Here is an 11,601-nt window from a genome sequence, read left to right on the forward strand (position 1 = left end):
AAAAAACTGTTAAGTTCTGTATGGAAGCAAAGAAGGAAGGGAAAAGGAGGGATAGATAGAAGGAAGAAAGGAGGTGAAACTCAAAAAACAAATGACAAACTACAAAGTCTATTTGTAGTTTATGTGATTAATATATTAAGAATATAAATCCTTATTTATTCTCCCAAATCCATAAGGAGAAGATGAGTATGCCCTTTTTTTTTTTTTAATGGGCAAAGGACACAAATATACATGTCGCAAAAGAAATACCAATAGCCAAAAACATTACGGGGGGGGTGGGGAATGAAAACAAAAATCAGTTTATTAATCAAAACAAAATAAGGCACTCTGCTGATGAATGAATTGGTATATCCTTTTTGAAGGGAAGGTAGATCATATATATCAAGTGCCTTAAAAGTGTACAAATCTTTGACCTAAGAATTCTACTTATAGGAATTTATCCTAAGCGTTAGTAAATATTATTACAAATGACAGAAATATCTTCAACTAAAAATGGGGGTTTATCAGCACGGGAAGCTTAAGAACTGAAGCTAGGGCACAGCTGGGTCAGAGTTCAGCCAATGTCAGGAATCTCTGTCTTCTGGCTCCATTTTCCTCTCATTCCATAGGCAGGCTTCCCACCCAGGAGGTGGCCTCCAGAAGCTCTGGGCTTATGTTTCCATTATGGCCAACCCCATAGTTCCAGAAAAAGTCCTGAGCCAGTTCTGTTTGACCTTGCCGGATTCAAATGCCCATTCCCTGATCTAATCACTGGTTAGTCTGCACAGGCCTATACCATGTGTTCCCTTCCTCAGACAAGGACGAGGGGGTCCCAACCACAAGGGCTGACAGTGGGGAAGGGTCATTTCTTAAAGGAAAAGACCAATCTACTAAAAGAAAGAATGTTGAACCAACCCCCCCCCCAGAAACATTTACTACAAATAAGAAAATCCAAATATTTTTCACATAGATATTATTTGCAGTAATGTTTGTAAAGGTAGAAATTTGAACAAGAGTAAGAATCCTAATATAGGGTGGATTTTAAATTATCTGTAGGACCAAATATTAGGCAATGAATACAATGATGTAAAAGTATAGTTATTAAAAAGATGTTTGTGGTGTAGTTCGGTATGAAAAGTAAATTGTAAAACATATGCATTATGACCCATTCAAATATATAGTAAGTTCCCCGACATACCAACAAGTTCTGAGAGCACATTCGTAAATCCAATTTGTTTGTAAGTCCAACAAAGTTAGCCTAGGTACCCAACTAACACTATCGGCTATATAGTACTGTATTGTAATAGGTTTATAATACTTTTTGCACAAATAATACATAAAAAACAAACACAAAAAATAAAGACAACATTTTTAATCTCACAGTACAGTACCTTGAAAAGTACAGTACCTTGAAAAGTACAGTAGTACAGTACAACAGCTGGCGTACAGGGGCTGGCATCAAGTGAAGAGCCAAGAAGAGTTACTGACTGGAGGAGGGAGAGGAGGTGGGAGATGGTAGAGCTTGAAGGATCGTCAGCAATAGGAGAAGGAGGGCAAGCTGCAATTTCACTCACGCCTGACATTAATGGCACAGGTTCTGGTTCCTTGCTGGATTCAATTCTATCTACCCTCTTGAAAAAATGATCCAGTGATGTCTGGGTAATAGTTGTGTTTTTCCTCATCATAGATGACATGGTAGCACTGCATTGCATTTTGAACACCTGCTGCAACCTTTGTGTACTGTGCTGCTGCAACCTTCGTGTACTGTTCTATGTTCGGGTCCTGTGCCTCAAACAACTAACAAACAGTGCCTCCTCAAATAAAGAAAATCTCCTTGCCATTTCCTGTGTCATGAATCTCTTCGGTTCTTCAGTTACTTCTTCTTCCTCTTATCTCTCTTAGTCCTCTCTCTGGGCCTCCAATTCCATCAGGTCTTCATTAGTAAGCTCCTCATTATAAGAACGAGCGACGTCTACCATCTTTTCGCCTCACTCCACTTTCTCAATTATTTTCACTTTTGTTTCCATCGTTATTGCTTGGCGCTTCTTAACAGTACCAGCTACATCACAGCTGCTATTATGCTTGCTTCCAGACATCCTGGGCTTGAAATAAAGATACCGTACTACTGTACTCTATACAGTACTGTACAGTAAAGTACACAAAAGTACAACCACTTGTAGAGGATGCACACATGTGATAATGTACGCCAGACACGTGAACTAACTTACATGATTGGACAGGCGAATGCACGTTCGCATCTTGGAAAGTTTGCAACTTGAAGGTTCATATGTAGGGGACTTACTATAAGTATATATACATATTTAGACATGCATAGAACAAAGTGTAGGAAGCGATGTGCCTGTATGTTTACAGTAGTTATTGATAAGCTATGGAGTTACAAGTAATTTTTTTGTTTGTTTATTCTTTTTGCCTCTAAGGATTGCTTTACTTTGCACAAAGAAAAAACATACAAAGACAGTGAATGTATGTTAATCATGCTATGAAAGTTGTAAAAATAAGATTTCTATAATTCTTTCAATCTATAAATAGCTTCTGCCCTTTCAATGGCTTATGGCATAGTGCAGACAGGACATATTATAAATATACATATAAACCTACAGTTAAGTGAGATCAAATAAGTTTTGTATGATAATGTACATGAAAACACTTTGAAAAAGGGTATGAAGTTTTAATAGAATAGTATAAAAATGATAAATATATACAAGCTCACTTTATATTAACACCCATACACACAAAATACAAAATAAGTTAAAATGGTAAGTAAGTGTTTGGACCACAATTGTAGGCATGATGTTTGAACCTCGTTCTAACTATGTAAATATGGTGCTTATTACCATACCCTCTTCACAGATGAGGAAACAGAGACCTGAAGAGCAATGTGACTTTCCTACAGAAACACTGAATGACTGAATTTTAACTCAAACCCAGGTCTTCTGACTTCAATCCACAAAACTTCCATAAAAGGCATTAGAGAAATTCAAAGGCAAAAGTAGGTCCTGAGGCCCAAGGCAGTCAGATTTTTAGGAGGAAATGGCAGTTAAATTGGGCTTTGGAAGCTCAGGGGACATAAACCAGTGGGAAGGAGGTCGTAGGGCATTCCAGAGAAGTGACATGGACAGAAGTATGCTGTGGCCCATCTCTGATACAGAGCAGGGTGTGGTTTTTTCAAAGGATCAAATGTGGGTTAAACTTAAAAATTATTTTGTCTCACTGAAATTTCTTTTAAAAAAAGCCTGTTTTTGCTTTTCAAATACAAGTCTCCTTTCAAGCCCTCTCCCACCAAAAGAAAAAAAAAAAGAAAACTTATAAACTAGATCATTTAAGTTTCTATCCATAGTCCCTTAAGAACGATAACTTAAGTAATAATCAGGGGTTATTTAGTTGGGTTTCTTAAGAATTCTAACTGAACAGAGAAATGAGAAGCTGTCAACACTAAAGACAAATTATGTAGGTGACAAAGTTTCACAAAGAAAGGCAGGGCCTTTCAACCCAAGTAGAGGAAGGCTGTCTGAGGACAATATATGCATTTTTTTCCCTACCTTATACCTCTAAGGCTGAGTACAGAAGACAAATACCAATCATTAGGCAGTTTAACTGGCTCATTTGAGAAAGATCTGTTGGAGTTTTATAGCATAAACTTAATGGTGGTGGAAATATGTTGTTTTAGGTCTTAGACTATTAGCCTTTTCTCTAGTATTGTAGAGTTTGAAAGAAGAGTTACTTATCTGGAAAACTGAAAGGCTTATAAGCATCCAGTTGACACTTGAACAACGTGGAGGTTTAAGGCACCCACCCTCTGTGCAGTTGAAAGTCCGCTTATAATTTATAGTTGGCCCTCTATGTACCTGGCTCCTCCATAGAAGCAGTTCCACATCTGCAAAATCAACCAACCACAGATCATATAGTGTTATAGTGTTTACTGCTGAAAAACTCCGCATGTAAGTGGACCTGCGCATTGCAAACCCATGTTGTTCAAGGGTCAACTGAAATTGCTAAATAATTTGGAATTATCTATTGATACTCAAGGAGAAAGGTGAACAAAACCAGGTTTTTAGAGGTTACTGGCTACCCAGAAACGTGTGTTCATTCAGCATTTATTGAGGGCATTCTTCTTGTCAAGGCTTGGTGACTGGTGCTGTTACAAAGGCCAATAAAACAGAGCCATCTGCAGTCTAGTGAGGGAGGCTAAACTAAGACATGTACAGAAGAGGACCTTAACCCTCCTGGAAAAAGAGCAGGACAGGCCAGGAGAGGATTCAGGGACTGGTTCCCAGAGGGGATGACACCTCAACTGAAGCAGGGAGAGAAGTATATCACCATACAGAGGCAGCAAGGAGGCAGGAGAGAGCACGTTCTATACAGGAAACTGCAAGTAATTTAGGATGTCTAGAGCATAAGATGTGAAGATGACATAGGAGCTTAGAGAGAGGAACAAAAGCCAAGTCATAGAGGCTACGTAAGAAATTTGGGTTTCATTGTTTAGACAACAGGGAACCACTGAAGGATTCAAAACAGGACAGTTTTCATGGCTAAATCTGAATTTTTGAAAAATATATATGTAACAGAAAATACCTGGATATCATCATCAATCATAAAGGCAGTCCTTAGTAATTTGATGCCTGCGAAGAGACTGCCAGACATCCACCCTTACAGTGTCAGGCTCTTTGGCTCTGCTCCTCTTGGACCTCCAGCTGAATGGTGTGTCCCTACTTAGCATCCTCATTTTAGGAGGTATAGGGAGAAGTTGGGACTAATTCCAGGGAGCAATGATTAAAGGCAATAAAGGGATAAAAATTTACAGTGAAAATTAACCTTTTTTTTAAAAGCAAGTGTTCACCTAGTAGAGAGGTGTCTTTTCCCAAAGAGGCTCCCGCATGGCTCAAGACATTTTTGGAACTTCTTTTCTAATTGCATTATAGGCCAGCCTGGGAGCCACACAGATTATCATTCTTGTCTCTTTATAGTTGCCTTTTCAAAATGCTGTATTCCAAAATAAGCACTGCCCGATCTGATTTTTTTTTTATCCTATTCACTAGACTTAGCACTGAATTAACTTTTGATTTATTCCTGAAGTTAAATACATCTTCACAAGATGAAAGTTTGTTACCTCTGAAGACATTCAGTCAAGTACCTGGTCAACTACTTACCAGCTACAAGTTTCTTGACCATGAATCTCTCAGGTTGCCTGTGAAATGGAGGTGAATAACATATTTCCCACCTACCCCATATAGTTATTGTGAAGACAATACCAGACATGTGAAAGCTCTTCATAGACTGCTATGTCAGAGGATGCTCTTCTTATTGTGCCCTCACATTTTGCAGGCATTTCCAAAATGTACATTTGTTCTGGTGCCTGTGTGTTAATCTCCCCTAACAGATTTTTCACTTTAGGAGAGCAGGGCCTGGGTCCTATTTGGTTTTATTTCCCTGTTGTCTGACACTGGGTCTCACACATAAAAAGGCTCCAATATTTGTTGAATGAATAATTCAGTGTAGCTCCTTGCCTTTTCCTCAGACTATATTTAAGAAATGGATAATACACTTGAGATTATTCAGTTAAAATAGGCTCAGAAGCCACTTAAGCTTCTTCAAGTATGTGAGTAGTTTGTCATTAGGAACCAGCTGTTCTTCATCTCTGAAGGGGCCAAAACAAATGGCTAATGAACTCAATCTGAAAGCGTAAAGACTCTTAAACTTTAATGCTGTGGTCCTAACTTTGGCTGTATTTTTAGATCACCAGGAAAAAACTTTAGATTACTGATGCTAAAGCCCCATCCTGGGACAATTAAGTCAGTACCTCTAGAGGTGGAGGCCTGGTGTTGATAGTTTTAAAAGCTACCCAAGTGATTGTAATGTGCAGCCTGTGTTTGTTGCTGGGCTCTGGGATTAGACTTTGAGAAATATTGCTTTAAAAGAAATCCTATCTAGTTCTACATTAGGTACCATAGGAAATGGGAAAGAACATAAGGCATGCTCCCACCACAGTCTACAGGGAATAAAAACTAGCCATCACTGATCTGAGAGCAGTGGAAAAGCAGCAATCAGTGTGTGCTGAGCTATGAGAGGTCATGAAAAGGTGGACCTGTGAAGAGCTCCAGACTTTCTGCAGAACCTGTTAGACATTTTAAAAGTTTATCATAGAAATAAAAGACAGTCCCTGCCCACAAAAGAGGGTTAACTGTTAGGTTAGCAAACCAGCTAGTTCCAGCCAGAGGTCCTGGCCAATACAGAGGATTTAAAGGCTTTGATTCCCAGCACCAATCACCATTCTGAGCACTGAGAACTCAACTGTGAACAAGACTCAAACTGTCTCAAATAACTGATGTTCACAATTAAGTGAACAGGCAATTACAAAATGGTGAGAGTTGATGAAAGAAACAAAATTAAGTTGGTGAGATGGGAAGATCCAGTCGTTTGAGCGTTTTAAGGGTCAGGCTCAGCTATTTCAGTGGAATACAATAGCCAATAGTTTCTGGTCAAAGGGATGCTAAAAGGAGATGTATTAAGAAAGATTATTTTAGAACCTTTGGAGGTTAGAAGAAGGAGAAATAGTACAGACATAAAACAGTTAAGACACCTACAACAATCTAAGGGTAGGGTGGTAAGTTCCTATATTAGGGAGACTTGAAAATGGGAAAGAGTGGTTTATAGAATTTCTGATGAGAAAGATAGCTGTTTATATTACATAAGCATAAATAATTTAAATGCATTTCAGTCTGAAATGAGTTATTAATATTGGAATTCTATATTGCACTACTTACTGTATGTCTGAGAATTAGTACCTCTCTTGCTTTCCCAATTAATATTAACTGCTGTCATATCTTAATCTATTTTACAATTGAATGAGAGTTTTTAAAAATGGATGTCAAATTAGTCAAGGTCCAGGTCCTTTTCGAAGACTCTCTTGTTTACTTTTGTTTATAATTCCACACAGTCTCATACAAAAAAGAAAAAGAATAAACTTACTTGTTTTGGGGCTGTACCCCTCAGGTCTGCCAGCCTTGTAGTTGCCCAACCGTGAGACCAAAGAAAGAGCCTGGAAACAGTGAAAGAGACATCCAAGGTGTATTGGATAGGGAATCTTACAAGTCAGAAGCAAAATGTCCTGGAGCGACACCCCACCTATAGCAGACGGCAGGCAGGATGCAGCAGCAATCTTCGCTACTGCAGGGGAGAAGGAGGTTACCATTTATAGGGGGAATTGATGTCAGGTTGGCTCATCAGTTACCAGGGAAACCAGCAGAGAAGCATGTCCCTCTCAGCCCCTCAGGTTAACAATCATCAGTGGGGCAGATGTTTCCCTTTGATAACCTAGCTTGGTGGAGTGGTTCTGGTCTAAGCATTAGAACGATAACCACCTGGGACAGGGGGCAAACACGTAGGCAGTTACCATTAAGGCTCTGTGATTAAGAGGGAAGATCAGTCATGTGAGTAGGTGAAGTAGGGACTGGTTGAGCAGGGGATGTACAGAGAGCAAGAGAACCGCCATCTTGAGCGGCCTGGTCATACACAGCCTCTATGAAAATGGTAGGCCTCCATATTTCTATAACCACTGAAGTCAATGTTCTTACTTGAGAATCTGATCTTATGAAAAATTGTTACTAATCAGAACTAAACTTTTGTCTTTGCCTTCAAATGAACAAGTTCTAAAATTGTCATATGTAAATGATCAGTGTGTAATTCCAAAAGCTTCACTGCTCTTGTTGGGCCAATTCTATGACCAGTCACAGAGTGGATAGTATTGAGTTATTGGTACATACAAGGTTGTAAACTACCAGACCTTACGTACTTGAATTAAGTCTGTATAATAAGTCTGCATGTGTATTCTCACAGGAGACTGTAAAATGTGGGCATGCTTTCAATTCATGCAGTCTGTGATTTATGGAGGCACACAGGTCAGGAGTTTATTATGCTGAAAATCATAATAACTGTTTTGTTTTGCTTTTTAAAATGAAGTGACCGAAGCATGTTGAAAGATAAATGGGTGAAGCATTTTGATTATGTTTTTATTTCAATTAAAGATTAAATATTATGCTGAGTAACCAGCCATGCTAAGCATTATGATATTAAAGCTGAAGTAATTTGTAAGCTGATAGCCCCTTCTTTCCTCTGGGTTTAGGTTTGTTATTAATCAAAATGTTGGACTTGTTTAGTGCAGTGGTGTATGAAACAAACAGTTGAAAAAGACAGCTACTTTACAGCTTTCTGTTTTTTCAGATTTGTAGGAAAATCTGTTTCTTTTTGTGGACTTTGTGCTGTTGTTCACATGTCTAGATTTCATTTCTTATACCAAAGCCAACTAAATCTAGTAGTTGTAAGATCCTCTCATGGCATAGAAAGGAAGAAGTTGCCTTTTTATGGTTTTATTTGACAAATTCTGGTAAAGTCATTTTTGAAACATGGACAGTCCCTACTAGAAATGATTATAACAAAAGACCCATCTGTCTTTTGGGGCAGAGAAAGGCATAATTTTTAAAATAGAAGAATGTATATATGGAAAAGTATTAATAAGTTAACTAATATAGTGGTTTTTGTATTTTTATATCAGTATAGGAGTATTGAATAAAATTGTTTTAAAGGGAATATGATTCCAGCTATTTTCTGGTTTGGGGTTAGGCATCAGCACAAATCATTTGGAAAGCTGCTGCGCACTTACCGAAATACAGTGTAGGAGTCTGGGCTCCCCATGACATGTGATAAGGACCTTTAACAGGACAGTCCTGCCACACTTCTAAACTTAGTCCTCATCAGTGGTAATACACTTACAAATTCTGAAGAGCTCACTCTAGGGAATGCTGCATAGATTGTAAGGAGTATCAAAGAAAAAGACCACCTCTCAGTACCTGAAAAAAAAAATAAGCTCAATTTATTACTTAAATACGAAAGAGCTTGCTTTTAGACACAGTCTCTCTGAGCAAAGCAGGTTGCAAACCTTATGTAGAGTTTTGGGGTCGGGGATTGTTTAGGGGTTAATAGCCTCAGAAGCACCATTATTCAGGAGAGACTGCTGGTGACTGGCTGGCTTTCAGAAGCACGTCAATGGCGTGGGTCTGCCACTGATTGGCCAACTTTCAAAAGCATGAGGCTGTCACTGATTATGTGGCTTTCAGAGGTGTATTTACTGAAGTGAGTTATTACTGATCATTTTGGCCTAGGCAAGTCACCATTAATTGATTAAATCCTGTTTGATTGATTCAGTCTGGTTATAGTGGTCACTTGCTACCATGGCTGGAGAATAATTATCCTTTTGCTAGGAGTTGAGGATTGTTTTATTCTCAGACGCTAATACTCAAACAGTGTAGAAAATTGAAAGCACAAGAAAATCAGACTCTGAGTACTCCATCTAAATAAGCAATAATCCTATGCTGCACTTTCTAAATGAGGTTGTTTCCAAGGTTAAATCCATGGAAGTATAAAAAGTCAGCAGTTCTCATGTGTGATATTGCATGTTATGAAATCTGATGCAAATAATATATTGTTAATAATAAAGTATAGAAAGGCAAATGTGCTTTACCTCAGTAAATAAAAGTAGACTCTAGTTCATCCACATAATAATATCACTCATACTCATTGCATTCTAATGAGGTTTCTGGGAAGGAAGAGGTGGTAAGATAAAACTTCTCAACCTGGTGAACAGTCAACCCTACTGAACTCTGTGCAATTGTAGTATCATTAATATTGTAACATTTCATTTCCCTCACAAAATCTTTTAGGATTCTTCAAAATCTAAGTATATCCATGGGAATTTTTAACAAAAGTAAACTTCCCTCCGCATTTGTGGTACTGCAGGAAGAAAGGGTAGGGGAATCTCTGCTAGTACCTACTGCCCAATCTCTGTTCATATAGGGAAACAGAAATCACTGTAATATGTGGGTTTCATCTGCAAGTTACAACTGACATGTGGGGAGTGTTAACCCTTCAGGCGGTTTACCCCCATCTGCTGTGATAAAGTGTTGGGTGCGCCTGTTTTTAAAACTGCTTAAATATTTAGTGGGGAAAGCCTTAGTAGTTTTGTTTATATATAAAAACTGAACTTTCCTCTTTCCAAATTCATTCACCTGCCCTAGAATCTGGTTTTGGGACCTCCCTATTTATTCCCGGCACCTCCTAATGGGGGGCAGAGCTAATCACTTACATATTTCTCTGCTGCTAAGCATAGCCAGCTTACAACCACTTAGGATTCAAGCACATGTTGAGACCTTAAGACCAGTAAGCATTTGATAAAGCAGGAAAGCAAGGTGGTTAGATTTGCTGTAATCAACAGTAGGAGGAGGAAATTAGTCCATGGAGCCGTGCCAAAAGCTCAGTTTCTTTTTGTACAAAAAATTTTTTAAACTCAGCAATTCCCCAGAAAAGGGATTCATAACAGCATTTGAACAGGAATTTTCTGAACACATTCCCTACTTGACCCGTTTAACTACTGAAAACAAAACAAAACAAAACAAAACCAGATAGGGCTGGTTTAATGTCGGGAGTTTTGCTCTGCAACCTGGCTGAGTGTGCTCTTTAAAGGAAGCTGGAAGAATGTTCTCTGAGTTTAGTTGAAGGAAGACTTCTGGGTAGAACGCTTTTAACCTCCCATCAGGAAAGGAACCTCAAGTGAAGTCTGAAGCAAAAAGACTCACTACTAGAAATACAAACCAACAAAACAAACTCCAGACATGTTTTTCAAATTTAAGTGTTTTCTGAGAAGTTGGCTTCCATGTGGTATAAGCACCAGTAAACAATAAACCCATCTTGGTGTTTTGTACCCTTTTGGTTCATCATGCCAAGACAAGTGTAGTGTAGAATTTCTACTTTCAGTTCTCATGCAAAAATCAGTGAACCATCTCTCTCCCACTTTAGGATGTCGCATGTACTTCAGTTTGAGGATAAAAGCAGAAAAGTGAAAGATGCAAGCATGCAAGATTCAGACACGTTTGAAATCTATGATCCTCGGAATCCAGTGAATAAAAGAAGAAGGGAAGAAAGCAAAAAGCTGATGAGAGAGAAAAAAGAAAGAAGATAAAATGAGAGTAATGATAAACCAGAACTAGCTGGAAATGTGCCTGCAATAAATGGCCTTAAAACAGCCATTGTTCCCAACAGCATCACTTAAGGGTGTGAAAAGAAGCATTTTTGAACTTGTTGTCTGGTTTTGAAAAACAATTATCATCTTGTTATGTAAATTGTGGAATGATGTAAGCAAATGCTTTTGGTTACTGGTACATGTTTTTTTTCCCCTAATTGAGCTTTTATATTGCTAAATCTGAAATAAAGTCACTTTCCTTCTAGTTTACATGTTAACCATTTGCAGAATGTACAAATCTGTTTCTATCTTTTTACCCTAAAATATGTGAAGGCTTCGTTTTCAAGATTTTTTATAAGACATCTTTACAGAAAGAATATTTAAGGGAAACCTCTTTGGCATTCTGTTACCACAGCACTAACTTTGAAATATGATTTTTAAATTACGTAATATAAAGATTGATGGTTTTGTTTTGCATATAAATATCTAAAAATAGCCAAATCAGTAAGACTCAATAGCCTTAAATCTTAAGGAACCCCTAAGTGAATGTTCACGCCTGCGTCTAGGCCAATGCCTGGGTTTAATCGATGCAG

General features: G+C 38.2%; 1 protein-coding gene across 2 annotated transcripts in view; it reads left to right on the forward strand.

Moving 5' to 3' along the window:
- The window catches only part of CWC27 (CWC27 spliceosome associated cyclophilin), a 243,507-nt gene extending 232,179 nt beyond the window's left edge, over window positions 1-11,328 (forward strand). For both annotated transcript variants that reach the window (XM_061189294.1, XM_061189295.1), the window contains exon 15: window positions 10,846-11,328. In XM_061189294.1, coding sequence (XP_061045277.1) covers window positions 10,846-11,008 — 163 coding nt within the window. In that variant the 3' untranslated portion in view covers window positions 11,009-11,328. The remainder of the gene's footprint in view (window positions 1-10,845) is intronic.
- Window positions 11,329-11,601: the final 273 nt, after the last annotated feature.

This window comes from Eubalaena glacialis, chromosome 4 (genome assembly GCF_028564815.1).
Source record: "Eubalaena glacialis isolate mEubGla1 chromosome 4, mEubGla1.1.hap2.+ XY, whole genome shotgun sequence".
NCBI lineage: Eukaryota > Metazoa > Chordata > Mammalia > Artiodactyla > Balaenidae > Eubalaena > Eubalaena glacialis.